This window comes from Peromyscus californicus, unplaced genomic scaffold (assembly GCF_007827085.1).
Source record: "Peromyscus californicus insignis strain IS unplaced genomic scaffold, ASM782708v3 Scaffold_18__1_contigs__length_77618521, whole genome shotgun sequence".
In the NCBI taxonomy this organism is placed as follows: Eukaryota; Metazoa; Chordata; class Mammalia; order Rodentia; family Cricetidae; genus Peromyscus; species Peromyscus californicus.
This window is the reverse complement of record NW_026294480.1, coordinates 76,855,508-76,873,876: the sequence shown is the minus strand read 5'-3', so window position 1 is coordinate 76,873,876 and position 18,369 is coordinate 76,855,508. Positions and strand designations below refer to the sequence as shown.

Sequence of the window (18,369 nt, the reverse complement as noted above, 5' to 3'; positions counted from 1 at the left end):
ATGGTGTTTCCATCATGGCAATAGTAACCCTGACTAAGAAATTACTCTCGCTAAGACTTCAAGTACTATATTGAATAAATATAGAGACAGTGGGCAACCTTGTCTTTTTTTTTTTATTTTAGTGGAATTGCTTTGAGTTTCTCTCCATTTAAGCTGATACTGGCTATGGGCTTGCTATAAGCTGCCTTTATTATGTTTAGGTATGTCCCTTGCATCCCTAATTTTTCCAAGACTTTTATCAAAAAAGGATGTTGGATTTTGTCAAAGGCCTTTTCTGTACTTAATAAGATGATCATGTGTTTTTTTTTCTTTCAGTTTTTTTTTTTATATAGGGGATTACATTTATTGATATTCATATACTGAACCATCCCTGCATCTCTGGGATGAAGCCTACTTGATCACCATGAATGACCTCTTTTCTGTGTTCTTGGATTTGGTTTCCCAGTATTTTACTGAGTATTTTTGCATCTATGTTAATGCAGGATATGGGCCTGTAATTTTCTTTCTTTGTTGGGTCTGTGGGTAACTGTGGCATCAGAGAATGAATTGGGAAATGTTACTTCTCTTTCTAGTTTGTGAAATAATTTGAGGAGTACTGGCATTTATACTTCTTTGAAAGTCTTGTAGAATTCTACTCTGAAACCATCTGGTCCTCTGCTTTTTTGTTAAAAATGACTTTATATTTCACTAAAGGTTATAGGTCTATTTAAATTGCTCATCTGATCTTGATTTCACTTTGGTAAGTGGTATCTATGGAGAAAATTACTTATTTCTTTTAGATTTCTTTTAGATTTTTGGTGAAGCATAGGTTTTTAAAATATGTCCTTATGATTATCAGATTTCTTCAGGGTCTGTTGTTATGTCTACCTTTCCACTTCTGATTTTGTTAATTTGGATATTCTTTCTCTGATTTTTATAAGAGTTTATTAATCTTTTTTTTTTTTTTTTTTTTTTTTTTTTTTTTAAAGGGACAACATTTATTTCTTTCCCAAATGTTACAGTAATCCAGGTGGAAGAGAATGGTTTTAGCAGTTAGAAAAAAAAGTACAAATCTGGGGTTTGGCCATTAAAAGTTATTTACAACGATGGGAGAAAAAAAAAAGACAACAGAGTTGTTTCACATTACAGAATTCCCTCCCACCCCAAAGCCCAACACTTGCTTATCAAGTCAGAGATGCAGTTGATTCACAAGCTGGAGGTTTGAACTTGAGTAAGACATTTATAAAACCCAGACGGGGCAATGCCCTCCCCAGCCCAGGTGCCACTAGGCACAGCACAAGAGACTGAAAACTCAACGGGAAAGGCTGGACACTCAGGGTGTGGGAGTAGAAGCCCCCACTTCTGGCTCAGGGGTTTTGGAAGTAGAATAAACAAAACGTACTTGGAAAAGAAAGCCCGCAATTGCCTTCTGCAGGGGTGGGGCCTGGGTAAGAGGTAGGGACAGGAGCATTTCACATCACTAACCTAACTTGGGAAACCGTAAGGGACCATCTTCAACTGGCCTTAACAGTAGACCAGATGGCTGATGGGAGAATCCACAGGAGGGAGAGAGGGAACGTGGCTGGGAGGGGGCAACAAGCCCCTTCCCTTCTGGGCACAGGAAGGCAGCCAGGCACCAGGTCCAGGCAGTGACCTCACAAGGACAGCACAGTTTTTGCAGCTTAGAGATCACCTACCTGCCCCCACCCAGCTACTCATTCTGCTCAGCGCTGGCTGATGCAGGGCCACTCTCGGGCCCCGAGGGAGTGGATGGCTCTGCAGCCTGGGGCCCTGCCTCTTCTTCCGTGTCTCCTCCCTTGGAGGCAGCACTAGCCTCTGCCCCCTTGGCCTGGGGCTCTTGGCTCTCGGGGGTGGCAGCAGCCTTCCCTTCTTGGGCAGTGCCCTCGTCGCTGCAAGCGCTGATCTCCCCCTGCTCCTGCTCTTCCTCTGTTGGTGAGGAGGCCGAGGAATCACCCCCACCCTCCTTCCGATTTCTCTTGAAGGACAGGCCACTCAATTTGAAAGGCTTCTTGAAAGAGAATTTCTTCTTCTTCTTGGGGGTCTCCTTGGGGGCGACCTCCCCCTTGGCCTCAGCTTCCTGGCTAGGGGGCGCTGGCTCGATGGCATCGTCAGTAGCCCCAGCTGCCTCATCTGTTCCGTTCACGGGTGGTGACTCCCCTTCACCCTTGGGGGTTAAGTCTCCATTGGTTTTCACGTGGCCATTCTCCTGTCCGTTGGCCTTCGCGGGGGAAGCGCCCGCTGCTTCCTCGGCGGTCACGTCGCCCCGGGGAGCCTTGGAGCTCTGGCTGCCCATGATGGGGGTCTGCTGGGGGCGCCCGGAGCCGCCCCGCGCTGGCGCCGCAGGGGATAGTTCGGCTGGGACGGCCCGGCGGGCGGAGGGGTGGGGCTGCGTCCGAGGGGGAGGGGTACGGGGGCCAAGCGCGCTGCACCCCCACTCCGCAGCCGACCTGCTCGCTGCGCCCACCGCCGCCGCGCTCCGCGCCAGAATCGAGTTTATTAATCTTACTTGATTTTCTCAAAGAACAAATTCTTTGTTTCATTGATTCTTTTTATTGTTTTCTTTGTTCTTATTTTATTGAGTTCAGCCCTCAGTTGGATTATTTCTTGCTGTATACTCTTCTTGGGTGTGATTACTTCTTTTTGTAAGATGTGCTGTTAAGTTGATGGTATGAGATTTCTCCAGTATTTTTTTTTTAATGTAGCCATTTAGTGCTATAAACTTGCCTCTAAGAACCACTCTCATTGTGTCACATATGTTTTGGGTATGATATGTATTAATTTTCATTAAATTCTAGGAAGTCTTTCATTTCTTTATTTCTGTTTTGGCCCATTTTTCATCAGGAGGCAAGGGGGAAGGGAGATGGAATTGAAGAAGGGAGTGAGGGAAGAGACAGTTAAAACTGAAGTGCATGTGAGGGGTGGAATGGAAACCTAAGTGCAGGAGAAACTTACTACAATATATGAATGCAATCTTAATGAAGTCTCCAAATAATGAGGGATACAGAACCTTTAGTAGCCATCTCTTGTCACCAAACAAAGCTTTCAATGCTAGGACCGGATTTCATTTAATTGAGTTGTTGGCCAAAAATGTCCCATGGAAATCTCCAAACAACCCTGGTTGTTGCCAAGACAATAAGTTACTCTCCACAAACTATCAGTAAGGCCCTATTACTAAAGACAACATCCACACAACTCATTGAACATGGAGAGATTGAGCTGGTGCCTACATAGAACCTTCACTCCCATGTTCTAGTGTCTATAATATGGAAAGGTACTACCAAGCAAAACTACCAAAAGAGAAAAGTAAATACCAACCCATCCACAAAACCTTTGATCTATAGTCTGTCTTGCCTGCAAAATATGCTAAGGCAATGGTGGTACAAACTTTGTGGGAGCAACCAACCCATGTCTGATTTAAGTTAAGGCCTACTCCATGAGATAGAACCCATATCTAGCACTGCTTGAGTGACCTAAAACTAGAGTCTAGATATCCCAGAGACCTAGGGTAAAACCAAATACTACTGGTCTAAAAAAAAGTGAAAATAAAATGACTTCTGATGACATTTGCTATACTCATAGATCAGTATGTTATTTAGTCATCATCAGTGATGCTTTCTCCTGCAGCAAATGGGAACAAATACATAGACCCACAGATGGAGAGAGAGAGAGAGAGAGAGAGAGAGAGAGAGAGAGAGAGAGAGAGAGAGAGAGAGAGAGAGAGAGAGAGAGAGACCTTGGAACACTCAACTCTAAATGAGATGTCTCCATTAAATGCCTCCCCTTGGAACTCAGGGATTCCATGGAAAAGGAGGCAGAAGTAGTTAGGAAATCTGGGGAGACAGAGTACACCATGAGAACAAGATCCTCTAAAACAACTGAGCAGCAAAGCTTATATGAACTCACAGAAACTGAAGTAGCAATTACAGAGCCTATTTGGTTCTGCACCAGGTCCTCTGCATATATACTATAGCTTTCAGTTTAGAACTTTTATGGATGCCTCAATGTGAACACAAGTGTGTCTCTGATTCTTGTGCTTTCTCTTGGGGCTGTTTTATTTTTTTCTGTTGGCTTGCTTGTCCAAATTCAGTATGATGGTTATTGTTTTATCTTATTATACTTTATTTTATTATGTTTTGTTGTTATCTCATAGAAGCCTGTTCTTTTCTAATGAGAGACAGAAAGGAAGTGGATCTGGATGGGAGAGATGATGGGAGGAACTGGGAGGAGTAGAGAGGGAAAACTGTATTCAGATTATATTGTGTGAGAAAATAACCTATGTTTAATAACAGGGGCAAACTTTTTAATAGTTACATCAACAATTAACTATTGGTTAATCTTAATTAATTCAGGATTCTTTCCTCAGTATGTGGGGCACATAGAGAAAGCCTACGTGTGATGACTATGAAGAGGAATGGGGGAAATAAGTCTGTGGATATGATTTGAGTCATTGAACCTAATCATGCATAGAATCATACTACCTTTTGAAATTTTCAGTTAAGCCATCATATTTTCCCTTTAGCTTAAGTACTTAGAATTTAGTTTTTGTCATTTGCAATGATAGCAAAGTCAGGATAAATATGGAAATTGTGAAGTATGTTTCTGTTATGTGTATGAAACTATTTTGACCAATTACATGCTATAAAGTTAGAATTAGTCTACCTTGATATCTCCATGCTTTCCAGATAAACAGTTCTGAACTGGCTTCTGGGTAATATTAACAGCTTACATGACTCATTTCTATTGGCCTGTTGGTGTTTTTAATAATTTAAAAATGCTACATGGTTCTCTCACACACTTACAAGACTTAAAACATTTCCTTGGAAACTGATAATTTAGGAAGATTCACTTGTCTTCAAGGTACAAGAGAGCCTGAAGGGATTTGAAGGATGGATCTGCTAACAACAGATACGAGGAGGAAATGACATGGCAAACAGAGCTTTAGTTACAGTGCATTAACAGGAAGTGCAAATATCAAGGAAAACAATCTAATCCTTACTGTAACACATGGACTGTAACACATGGTATTAGATGATTTTAGTTCAATAACTAAATAAATATATATTGTCTCATTTGACAATAAGTCTTTGGAGGGACTAGTGGCACCATTTCACAGAAGTGAAGACAAATACATAGTGGTTGTGGATCTTGCCCCAAATCTCATGAGGTCAGAGTACAGGTCAGAATACAGATTTACTGATTATTGGTTTTGTCTGCAGAGAGACTATTCCATAAACAAAGGGTCATGAACTGTTTTTTTTCCCAGTAATTTCATTCAATTTCGTTTGCAAGTTCTATTTCATTCTTAGTATTTCATTATTCTCTTCTTACACATGATCTCTCCTGAGCAGTGATATAAACTGAAAGATAAAATTTTATCCTTAGGTGAATCATCTTTATAATGCAATGTTACAAATCCAGAAATGGGGGGAGTTTCCAAAACAGTGACAGACTACCTTGAGTTCCTTAGAATGGATTTATGCTAATTTTAAGACTCTTTTTCTCTGTTCAGTGCCTTCAATATAGTGAGATCATTTCTCATTCATCGTGGTATCAATAGTTCTGATGATATTAATAATTTATTATTTCAAGAAGCCATGCAAAGAGAAAGGAAATTGCTTTCAGACAGTGTCTTATTCAAGCAAACGGAAATAGTTTCTGGACCACAGAAAACAAATAAACATGCCCCTAACTAGACGTGGTTAGTGTTTGCCTGTTGTCTGGCACTACAAGATGTGCTTTGAAACAACGAAGCAGTGTGTGTCTGCAGACTTTGAGTGCTAGCAGAGCTGTCTGAACTGTACAAGCAGGGGATGCTGACTATGTCCAGCAGCACTCACTGCACTTAGATAAACTCCTAAATGAGGGGTGTGAAACCATGTGCTACCTTTCCATACAGCAGAATAAATACCAAATTCTTAATGGTCAGTCAGCTTTCACAACTTCCAAAGAAGCATATTTTTTCTAGTTAAAATATGAGTAAGATGTATTGTAGTTATGATGAACAACAACCTTCATAATCCTGATATTTTCCACTCTGGTCACAGTATAAGGCTCTGGAGTATTTTCTGTTTTTGCTATGACCATTGGTGTGCTTTCACCTCTGCTTGTGAACTGCAAAATGCGTTGTTTGAAATTCTGTGGGATCTGTTGAATTCCTTAGGACTGTGGTCAAACAACAGCTACATGGTTATCCCTTTCCAGAATGTTATCCTTGGGCATGGAAAGGAGTGTCTTTTTAATAAAGGAAAGTTGGCAGAGGGACTTCTTACAGGAAGTTTTGGTTTGGCACAAACTTTGAGGTACCAGGGATACAAACATCTCATCTTCAGATACTAACCTGGCAAAGATGCCAGGGGAGACATTTCCCTCATGATACACAGCCATCTGCAGCACCACAGTGGACCTTGGATCTTTGGATTGATCATTGATAAAATGGTAGACATCCAAAGCAAAACACTCTGACCTGGCAGACACACTCCTGGAACAGAGTGTGTGATTTCTTCCATTCCTATGGAGATCCTTAGTTGGCTGAAAGTCCACTCCAGGGACAAAGTGTTTCCAGAGCTTTGGCAGGAAAAGAAATGCCCTCTTTTCAACTTTCTCAAGTTCGGGAAAGCAGAATGCTGACAAGGAAATGTGAGAAATGTCCACAGCTTTTCTATGGCAAAAATAACTGTATAGATCTTAATAGTCATACAGTAATTATGTTAAAAATGGATGCTTACAAGATCATTGTAAAAACATGCCATTTTTCCTAAGGTATAGAATATGGGATAGTATATGAAACATGTAACTATGCATGAATATGAGAGAGATACATGTATAAGACCTAGGATACAGTAGAATGCAGATGCCCATGATATATGTATTGAGTGTTTATATACAAAGGGTATGCTGAACAGCAACACCCATGAAATATAACATATACATGCATGTTATTTTCTTTTCCACTTTGCTGTCTATTTTAGTTAGGGGATATTAATCCTGCCCCCAAGTAATAATATGTAGAGGCAGCCCTGTGATTTTTTAGAGCACAGATAGTATATAGATATTTCTATAGTTACTCCAAGTTCTGATATGCAATCCTGATTCAGAAATTCAAAAGTTTGGTTTACTATACAATTCAGTATGGTAGACTCTATGTATGTTCCACCCCATCTATGTGGCATACATTCTGTAGCTGTTGTAAAGGTTGTCCCTGAATGGCTCTTTGAGAATTCTCTTAAAATTGCCATTGGCTGACAGGCACCATCTTGCTGGGGTAAGGAAAAAAGGATGCAAAGGCAGCCAAGCCTGTGGCTCTAGGAGGAACCACTTTGCTACACTGCTTGTATTTATCTTTTCCCTACAGATGAGGCCAACAATAGACTCCATCTCAAGTTTTTCTTTGCTCAGATTTCCTCTTTCTGTATGCCCATCTTTGCTAATATTTTTCTAAAAAGCATCTCTTAAAGTTTGCTCCTGAAGGTTCCTGATGGGCTCTGTGTACATAACATACAATCTAAGACAGAAGGATGAACTAAGACAGAAAAATCCTTGTTTTCTTTCAAAGTTGAGATGTATTTATTTCCCTGAACTGAAGGTAGAGCTGTCTACTGGAAAGTCATCAGCCTCCTGAGAAAGTGAGGTGCTTGGTTATTTATTTTATACCTTCCTACCACAATTTTACTTACCATAAGTTAGATGTGAACAAAAAAATAATTTCTTGTATTTTATGAATGCATGACTTTTATTTTTAAAATGGTAACCAATTAAAATTAAGTGAGATTTTTCAGATGTTGAACCATCTTTATATTTTTCTTTGGAAACAAAGTTACTTAATCATAGAGCATTGCATATTTTGAGGCCGTATGTTTTGCACACATTCACATCCCTCCAGGTCTCTTCTCCTCCACTGCTCATATATTTGTATAGTTTTAGTTCTGGGATGCTAACAGCTGTCTCCTTCCCCACCTTTGTCCCTTAAAATATTTTGGACAAAATAAACTTCATACCATTCCTGTTTTCATGCTTGACTGCATCCCCTTTCTTTTTGCCTGTCATGGCAGTACTTTCCCCACCAGCATCTACAGTGTTTCTTTGTGCAGCAAACTGAGTCAACTGGAGAACATTCCATTGGACCTTCCGAGGTTCTACTGAAACTCGACTGTGGGAGTCCTTTAGGTGGCAGCCCAATCATGGAGCATGCAACAGTGGCTTTCCAGGTTGCCACTTGTACCTCATGTCTTGACCCAGGAAGTCCAACCCCGTTCCTGTAGGATCTCCTTTTCTAGAAGCAAGCTCATAGAACATCTTCCCGAAAGATGACTCAAGCCTGCCTATTCTAGTGTGGGACACAGGAAACTCCCATGCCGTTTGTCTTCTCAGTTGTTGGTTCTTCCCAGTTTCTGACTTAGCCCCTCACTGTTGTTGGAGGGTATTATAGAAGAAAACACTATGTAGTGTCCTCCCTGAAAAAGAAAATATCTAAGCACACATATCAGGTTCTTCTAAATGCTTTCTCATTACTGCTCCTCTCAAGTTTAACGGAAACTGATGCTTCACATTCCAGAAAGCCTTTGGCCGAATAGTAAGACAGAAGACTTCCCTCCTATAAATATAAAGCTAGAACTAACAAGAAAAGTACAAGTTTATGTGAAAAAAAACCAATAATCAAGTAACTCCTGGAAAAGTTATTTTAATGGCAAATGAGCATAAGAAAATGTAGACCAACTTGCTAGTAATCAAATTGAAATTAAGAGAAATTATCATCCTCCACTGGAATTTAAGGAGAAGTCCACATAAAAGTAGACAATATCATTCAACTGACAAGTAGATAATAAAAATGTGGTACACATACATTATGGACTACCATTCAGCTGTAAATAAACATGAAATTTTGAAATTTACATGTAAATGGGAGTAACTAAAAAAGATCATGTTGAGTGAAGTAACCAGAAACAGAGAGACAAATGCCTTGAGTTCTCTCTCATCTGTTTTCTAGTTCCAAATCTTCAGATGTGAGTATATAGTGTAGAGTAACTGCAGAAACCAGAAAAGTACAAAGGTACCATGGGATGGAAAGTAATAGAGAGGGCAACAGCAGGTTACAGTGATGTGAAGGGGAAACTGGTGGCTTTACAGAAGAAGAAAGGGTGGGGGTAAAATAACGGTAAGGATGCTTGAAAAAGTCATAAGGAATCACATTATTATCTGTCTACCTAAAATTACATAGAAGTGTTTGTATATATGTGCATATATTGTTTAAATGAAATTTTTCCATCTTAGCTAACAATGCTTCTTCCCCCAAGAACCATAGACTATCTAACAAAAACTCCAGGCACAAGAAGCCCCTTTTTGAGTTGTTGGTCAGGGTTGTCCAAGACACTTCCAACACATAGTCTATTGCTGTTGTCCTTGGTTGTCTTCCAGAGGTTGAAGGAAGTTTCCATTGCCAAAGACACCATGTACTTTGGACACAGGACCAGGAAGATCTGAGCTGATTCTGACCTGAAAGACTCCGTGCTGAGGGCTGGATTTCATGGTGCCAAAAGGCACCATACACACTTCCAAGGGAGAGAAACAATCAATAGCCCTACCCAGTTATGATGCCTATGAACTTAAATAATGACTAGCATGGCATTATACCCCTAAGCGTGCAATAGTGGCATGCATAATTTGGTAGAAACCAACAGCACTATAATTGAATTTAAGGGCCTCTCAACAAGAGGAAAATTGTGCCTAGTATCGGGAACCCAGCTAACTACCAGAGGTTAGTAAAGTTACAGTTCTTGTAGGAGAACTCACAACTACTACTTACTAAATCAGCATAATTCCTAACTACATTCTAAATATTTATCTCTATGCCCACAGATAAATATAGTCTTACCCACCCATCAAAGAAATGTCTCCTTGCAACAGAGATCATTACAGAAAACCACAACCCATCAAAGTACAGAGAACAAGTGACTGTACAGTGCCCAGCCCTAAATGATATACCTACTACACAACTCCTGCACCTAATGATCAGGGATCACAGTGGAAGAGGGGGTGGAAAGATTGTGAGAGCCAGAGGGTCAGGAAGTTTGCTGTGAGACTATGTCTCTTAGAAAGGACAGAAGTGCTACACTCACAAAGTCTCAACAGCATAGCTGTCTAAATAAGACCTGAACAAGAACCACATGATAGATATGCCAACATGGAAGGAAAACATCTCATGGAGCCCTAACAAAGAACCACAGGCAACTAAGGAATGTTGAAAGTGGAGACATAGTCTTCCTTAGGGAAGAGCTCCCAAATTGCTTACCCAATACTAAATGGTCAGCCCTAAAATTATATACATAAGACAACATTCTAAAAACTGAACAAGTTATATTTATATATTTAGAAATATATATTATATACATATATATTCAACAATAATAAAAGAAATGGAGTTCATGAACTATAGAAAGAACAAAGGTAGTGCATGGGAACAATTAGAAGGAGAAAGGAAAAGGGATAAAATAACATATATTTTAATTTAAAAATAAAATTATATTTAAATCAAACACAGACAATTTAATTGCAAGGTATAAAACAGAAGAAGAAAATGTATATATTGCTAGTGGAGGAACAAACTGCTAGAAGCACTTGAACAACACTGATAAAATCAGAAAATGTGTATAGCACATTACGATTCTGTTATATCCTCCAGTCCTCAAGATATTCTTATTCCAATGACCAAGTGAAATTTCACAATGATGTTCATTACAGAGCTATTTTAAAATAAGGGAAATATTAAATATATATAATGAATGACTAAATGAAATAGTAATTTATTCAGTTAATGGGATGTGGTGTAGCTATGGAAATAAATAAACTAGATTGACATGGATAGACCTCAAAAATACACTGCTAGGTAGGAAGGACCAAACAGAAGCTCAAGTGGAGTACATGATGCCATGTGTCTAAATTTTTGAAGTGTAAGATACTTTATAGGTTCATGGAGACAAACACATGGAAAAAAGTACAGACTACTTCATGAAATTACTACCTGCAAATCTGAGAGAGTCATGACTCCTGCCAACAGGGTGGGAGGATGAGAAAAGCTGGGGGCTGACAGTGGTAGATGTACTCATAATACTGCCTTAAAACACCAGAGCAAAAAGCTTCTGAAATAAATAAATTGTAACACTAGCTAACTTGGGGCAGTGAACCTGCGTCTATTGTAGTTACTGAATGAATATTTAAGGAAGCTACTAGCAAGAGTAATTCAGATGAATAATGTTTCAGCTGATTATCAGGAGGCCTGTTTCTGGTTTCAATAAAGGGCAGATGAGTGCTCTAGGACAGTCCGTTAGCATTTTTCAGTCTCAGCCTCTTTATTTGTAAATGGAAGGTAATAACATTTTGTCTGGACTGCTTAAGTGTTTGGAAGATGACCAAATAAAATAACATTTAAAAAGCCACCTTGAAAACCATTAAGAGTTAATTAATTTAGTTTTATTTATTTTATTTTATTTTACTTAGTTCTGATGACAGAACCAAAATGCTCTATCACTGAGCCATCTCTCAACCCCAAGAGCTGAATAATTTTAAAGAATTATTACTGCTTTTATGCTAATGTCTAAAAAGAACACTCACAAAATAATAATGCTAACAGGGTACTCACACCAACTTCTATGTGCTTGCTGTGGATTTTTATATTGCTATCTTTGTCTTTCTGAATTGTGTACACCATCCAATCCTGTTCAGATGGTTTAACAATGAGAGGAAGAAAATGGAATTCTGTCATTTCTTCCAAGTCTACGCGAATACAATCTAATAATTTGAGGGAGTGGAGTGCAAAGGTCTCTCTAACTAGTGGGAGAAAAACATAGCATGTATAGATGTTATTTTAGAGAAAAGCAGTTTGGCAGGGAAGAGCACTGGCAAAAAGTACAGCAAATGCGTCTATCAGAGCTCTAGATTGTTATTTTTAATAATGGCCTTGAAGAAGAATGCAAAGGGAAGGGAAAATAACAGGAGCTTTTAGTGTGTGTACTCCTCTTAATGAATGAACTCTCCTTGAAAACATTTGTTAGATAGAAGCAATTAAGGCTAAGGTTCTGTCCTCCCTCCACTAATTAATTATAGCAAATGAGCCTGTAATGTGCATCATAACAACATAATAAGCTGGGCCAAACTACTTTCGATTCTTCCATGCTAGTATTTTATCACTGCTAAGTTATTTAAATTAGGTGAGTAAATCTGAACATAAATAGCTTTTGAATTACCTGTGTCCTTCAAAGTACAGTCTATTCCTTGAGTAAATGTGCTGTTCACATGCGGGTGGGAGCAGAGAATGGCAGTGGAGCAGTGAGGACAGAGCTATCATTTTAATGACCTTCCCTTTACAACGTGTAACTGACCAGCTGGACTCCATTCCATCAGCTCCCATGCATTTTTTCAGTTTGGGACCTGACTAGTGGAGACAACACAGCCATAGTTGCTGGTACTTTGACATCATTGGTATGTTATCAATTATTGTCTCAAATGTCTAACTGAACCTGGATCAAAGTGTATCTAATACAGGGTCTTTAGTAATGTCCATGTTGTTAATGAAACTTTAAAGGTAATTGGTGACTCATTGAGTCAATGAACAGATCTTGTGCATCTGGAGGTGAGTTAAAATGTGGTTTACTCTCAATGAGAGAACCAACAGCCATGCCAGCTGTGAATGACCTCAGGCACAATCATCTCAAAAGCCCTGGTTTCTTTAAAAATCAAAGGTCAACATGTCTTTTGGATACAGCATTTGCTACTACCTCAGAATTAATTGGCTAATTTCTGCTGGAGTCAAGCAGATCCTCATTACCCACTTCATGGAGCACAAATTGTTTATTGCCTACAATGCCTACACAGGTATAATTCAGTTTGAGACTAGGAGGGAGAGGGTGACCTAAGAGAACAAGTCAGGGCCTTAAGGAAGTCTCTCAGGTGACCTGTCAACCTCATCTTCCTTCTCTCCTCCCTTTCTTTCTTCCTTCCTTCCTTCCTTTCTTTCTTTCTTTCTTTCTTTCTTTCTTTCTTTCTTTGTGTGTGTGTTTCTTTCAGGTGCATGTGTATGTACATGTGTATGTGGAGGCCAGAGGTCAGCAGTCAATATTTTTCTCAGTTGCTCTCCACCTTGTTTTTGAGACAAGAACCCTCACTGGACTTGAACCTCACTTGCTGGGTAGACTGAACAGTCAATGAGCTTCAGTGATCGACCCCTGCCCCGACTCCAGTGCTGGGATTACAGACATGCAGTCATAATCAGCTTTTTTATGTGAGTGTTAGGAATTTGAACTCCCATACTTGGGGGACAAGCACTGGCTGAGTCCTCTTCCCAGCACATTTCTACTGAATTTTTCTGGAACAAATAACAAGGTTTTTTTTCTAATATAGAATAGAGAAGCATGGAAAAACTTTCATGAATGACTTTCGGAATGTGAGATATTTAGAACAATATGGGAATACTACAGTTTGGCAGACCAGAACAAATAGACAAAGGAGAAATAATTTATCAACCCTTTCCTTTCTTTCCATCAGGGCACCTGTCATCCCTAGGAGGCAATAGGTGAGAATGGACACACAGAGACTCTGATTTGAGTCTACAATCATTTTTATTGATGCATAAACTATATTTGAACATATTTTGGATGTATATACTTTTTACCCTTAAATGTGTTAGTCTTAGGATAGGAAGTAAATATATATAAATAAATATATATAAATATAATACCTTTCATGAAAATCAAGTTTTGGTATAAAGCGTTTGACAGAATAAAGCAAGCTTGTAAAATAAAGGGCTCTAACTTTTATTCTCCACTTTATTTTCCTCCCATCTTACCTTTTTCTTTTCGGGATTTATTTTTTAAAAAGTTCTTTTTAAGATATAAAAATGACAAAAGTGTAGGTGTACCTTTTCTCAAGCATACACACATTTTCAAAATTTGGAAAACTTTGGAATCACTCAGGATTTTTCTGGTGCCCCAACAATAAAAAATTCAGACATCAATATATGATCAAATAAAGTATCTTTCTTTAATGGGAAGAAACCATCCTTTTTTAAAATTTTTAGTATATTTGTTTGCTTATTTTTTTCTTTGTGTGTGTGTGTGTGTATGTGTGTGTGTGCGTATGTGTGTGTGTGTATGTGTGTGTGTATGTGTGTGTATGTATGTGTGTGTGTATGTGTGTGTGTGTGTATGTACGTGTGTGTATGTATATGTGTGTATATGTGTGTGTGTGTGTGTGTGTGTGTATGTATGTGTGTGTGTATGTGTGTGTGTGTATGTACGTGTGTGTATGTATATGTGTGTGTGTGTGTGTGTGTATGTGTGTGTGTGCGTATGTGTGTGTGTGTATGTGTGTGTATGTATGTGTGTGTGTATGTGTGTGTGTGTGTATGTACGTGTGTGTATGTATATGTGTGTGTGTGTGTGTGTATGTATGTGTGTGTGTATGTGTGTGTGTGTGTATGTACGTGTGTGTATGTATATGTGTGTGTGTGTGTGTGTGTGTGTGTGTGTGTGTGTGTGTGCCACAGCCCACATGTGGAAGTCAGAGAACAACTTGAGGGCAGTAGTTCTCTTTCCCCTCTGTGGGCTTTGAGGATTGAATCAGGTCATCAGGCTTGGTGGCAGTCACCTTTACCCATTAAGCCATCTCACCTGCCCACAGCAACATATTTTATGTACATTTGTCACATACTAGCAGGTCATATACACACTGGTGATTTGTTTAAAAAAATTGAACTATAGCCAGATAATCCCATTTTCTATTGTTGCTGTGACTATTCTAGCTGTTAGATTTTTTTTTCTTGACTCTTACTGCCAAAGTGGTCTTAAGCAGAGCCTCAGATGCAGCAGTCTCTGTTAGGTTAATAAGCTTATCTGACCCACCTACCAGTGGGAGTCTTCTTTGAATGGCCATGATTACTCTCCACAGAAAAGCTTATTATAAGTCATAGAAAAGGCCACTAATGATGGTTCACTGCAGTCTAATCAAATTTATCAGTGCCATGTCAACCGTAAAACAAAATCTCCATTTAGGAAATAGATTCCATTACACCAAGCCCCCAAGTTTGCTTTTCTCTTAATACTAAGGCTGTGTCTTGAAGAATCCATAATTGGTATAAAATAGTTATCTCACATATATATATATATATATATATATATATATATATATATATATATGTGTGTGTGTGTGTGTGTGTGTGTGTGTGTGTGTGTGTGCGTGTAAAATTATTTCAAAAGGACAATGAATAATTTCCTCAAATCTGTTCACATTTACTATGCAGTAACCATTTGATTTCATGAATTTCTCATTGTTTTGTGATAATGTTATTCCCTTTGGTACTGGAAAACAAAACTTAAAAAATTATATGTTAGGATAGCCTAAAAGGAGCAAATTTAATCTATCAATGACATTGAAACATGTACACAGCAAAGTAAAAAGTCACTCAGTGGAAAAAGGAAATTTGTATGCTACTAGAATAACCATGTTAAAACAAACAGCGAAAAAAATTTTTCACAGCCATTAAAGATGTCAAGTGTTCAATTTCAACAGACATTCAACAAAGTGTAAATTAAAACCACAAACAGATACTATTATAGCATGATTAATTTTACACATCAACTTGACTAGGTGAAAGGATGCCAGTTAGTGAAATATTTCTGAACGTGCCTGTGAGAATGTCTCTGGAAAGATTAGCGACAGAGCCAGAGTCGGGAGTACAGAACATCAGCCTTCATCAGTGTGGACATGCGTCAAGCAAGCTGTGGAGAGGGCCTAAGTAGAACAAAGAACAGAAGAAGGTGAATTTGCTTTTTCTTTTTGAACTAGGATGTCTATCTTCTCCTGTTCCTAGGCATCAAAACTCCTGGTTCTCTTGGGACTTCAGTCTCTGACACTCCCTCAAGTAGGCCTTATCCACACCACCACCTTGTAGTTCTTGGGCCTTTGGCCAGAGAAGCTTATTACTGTCATTCCCAAGTCTTCAGTTCATGGATGGCAGATAATGGGACTTCTAAGCCTCCACAATACTTGCTATTGTCTCTGTTTCCCTAAAGACTCTTGTTTAAAAATAAAAATCTATCTGTCTATCTATCTATCTATCTATCTATCTATCTATCTATCTATCTATCTATTTATTTATTTATTCTATGTATATTAATGCTTGCCTGGATGTGTACTACATGCTTGTCTAGTGCCCACAGAAGTCAGAAGAGGGTATCAGATCTTCTGGAACTAGAGTAATGGATGGTTGTGAACCACTGTCCACTATGGGGGTACTGGGATCCAAACCCAGGTCCTCTGATAGAGCAGCTGGTGCTCTTTTTTTTTTTTTTCCAAGCCAAACTGTATCCAGCTTTATTAAAGATACTTTCCATAAACAATCATGGTTTTTCAGGCAGGACATGGGCAGACAGTCATTAACAGTATACAAGAACTTCCAAACTCCCTTCTTGTATAGACTACCAAAATCAGAAAGCTACTATAAAACCCCATGAGTCTTCATTCGATGCTTTGAACAGGGGGGAGAGTTAGAGTGAGGGCTGACAGTTCACATTGAGGATGTTGTTTAACAACTTTTCACAAGCCGACCCTGACTTTCAGGAAATCAAATGAACATGGCAGAATTATCAATCTGAAGATCCACAATCTTTTATAAAAGGAACCGCTGCTCTTTTGAGGAAACAATGATACCACTGCAAAGTCCATACTGCCTGACAGACCAGCAAAACCAATTTTGGGGGTCAGGTTCCAACAGGTCTCTGGTTTGAAGGGAGTTAAGTCTATGTTGATGGTACAGGGAAGGAGGACACAGAAATGAATTTAGTTTCCCACACAAGGCATTTTGTGCCATGGTGGCCCATATGTCAACACCAGGACGTCTCTCCTGAGAGCCAAGAGGAGTCTTTCAAAATTATCATGGAAAGATGTTTTCCAACATCAATCATCACCAATCCAGCTTGGGAGACATTTTGTTAGTGACACATGTTCCTTCCCCTCTCAAAACAATGAAGTGTTCTGTGTGCTAACAACATAGCTTAAAAAAAAAAAGTAAAACAAAATTCTGCATTTTTATAAAACTTGATAAAAATAGTATTTCAAACTGTACAGTCACCAGAAGTACACAGTTATCAAAAATGCACACATTTCACTTGGCATCTCCAGCACCTTCAGCTTTTTGCGCCTGGTCTGTTTTGGCGTCTCCGTTTTCTGCAGAATTATTCACATCCTTCCCGGCATCGGCCTTGCCCTTCCTCCCCTTGGGGACCTTCTCTCCCTTCTTTGCAGGGCCCTTTTTAGGCTTGGGCTCTGGCTTTGGAGGAGCAGGTTTAGCAGATAACCTTGCAGATCTTCTCTGTGGCTCGTCCTCCACCTTGGCTTTATCTCCTTTAGTATTCCCTTCAGCCTTTCTTTTGGGCATGGCGGCGGGGGACGTCGGCGCTGAATGTGGGGATGCAGCGGTGTGCAGGTTTGGTCCATCAGGGGGTCGTTCTCGCCGCTTCTTCACACTGCTCCCCACTGGTGCTCTTAACCACTGACCCATCTTTCCAGCTCTTCCAAAGACTCTTGGTAAATTGTGTGTGTGTGTGTGTGTGTGTGTGTGTGTGTGTGTGTGTGTGTGTGTGTATGGCAATGCCTATGATGGGAAAGGTAAAGAAGAAACAGCAGAATTCTCATATATTTCTGGTAGGCAAGAGATTCCATACAACTTCTTTGAAAATCTGTTTGTCAGTATCCATCCAAAATAAATGCATGTGTACTCTATCACTGGAAAACCCTACTTTTAGATTAGAAATTCATTATTATATATTATATTAACTGAATATATATTATAACTGAGTATATATTAACTGAGATACATGTGCTGCAGTGACTATAGCAATTTGAGTATCCTTAAATGGAAAATTACTCAAATATCCATCAACAGTGGAACAATATGTTCATATAGTAAGTATTCTATAGACAAAATTACAGAAATATGAATGGATATCACAACCACAGAGTCAATTAAAAGAGGCCCAGTACAAAAATATATACATTCATGATCCATTCATATAAAAAATGAAACATGACTCACTAATATCATCTTGCACTATTTATGTTACCCAGTTTGAAGTTAAGTATCAGAGGGTAAGAGTGTGCCTCCTCTACATCTCTCATTGGCTCTGTCCACTATTCCCTTGAGTATTACATATATAGTAAAACTGAGATTTTTTTTAATGAATGCTGATGTTGGAATCAACAACTAAGCAACAAGTCGTTGTTGTTGCATTCAAGGGGGAAAAGGATGCTGAGTAGTTCTCGCAAATCATCCTGTGACTCTGACTACCAAAAAAAGTTTTTTTTTCAATGTTCGCATCTATGTTC

At 39.1% G+C, this 18,369-nt stretch overlaps 2 protein-coding genes across 2 annotated transcripts; both read right to left on the bottom strand.

Moving 5' to 3' along the window:
* Positions 1–1,134: 1,134 nt before the first annotated feature.
* LOC128113297 (MARCKS-related protein-like) lies at positions 1,135–2,475 on the bottom strand. The gene has a single exon (XM_052742855.1). The coding sequence runs from the start codon at positions 2,291–2,293 to the stop codon at positions 1,691–1,693; it is 603 nt and encodes a 200-aa protein (XP_052598815.1). The 5' UTR covers positions 2,294–2,475; the 3' UTR covers positions 1,135–1,690.
* A 14,287-nt stretch (positions 2,476–16,762) lies between these two features.
* LOC128113296 (non-histone chromosomal protein HMG-17-like) lies at positions 16,763–17,427 on the bottom strand. Its single transcript, XM_052742854.1, has one exon. The coding sequence runs from the start codon at positions 17,420–17,422 to the stop codon at positions 17,150–17,152; it is 273 nt and encodes a 90-aa protein (XP_052598814.1). The 5' UTR covers positions 17,423–17,427; the 3' UTR covers positions 16,763–17,149.
* Positions 17,428–18,369: the final 942 nt, after the last annotated feature.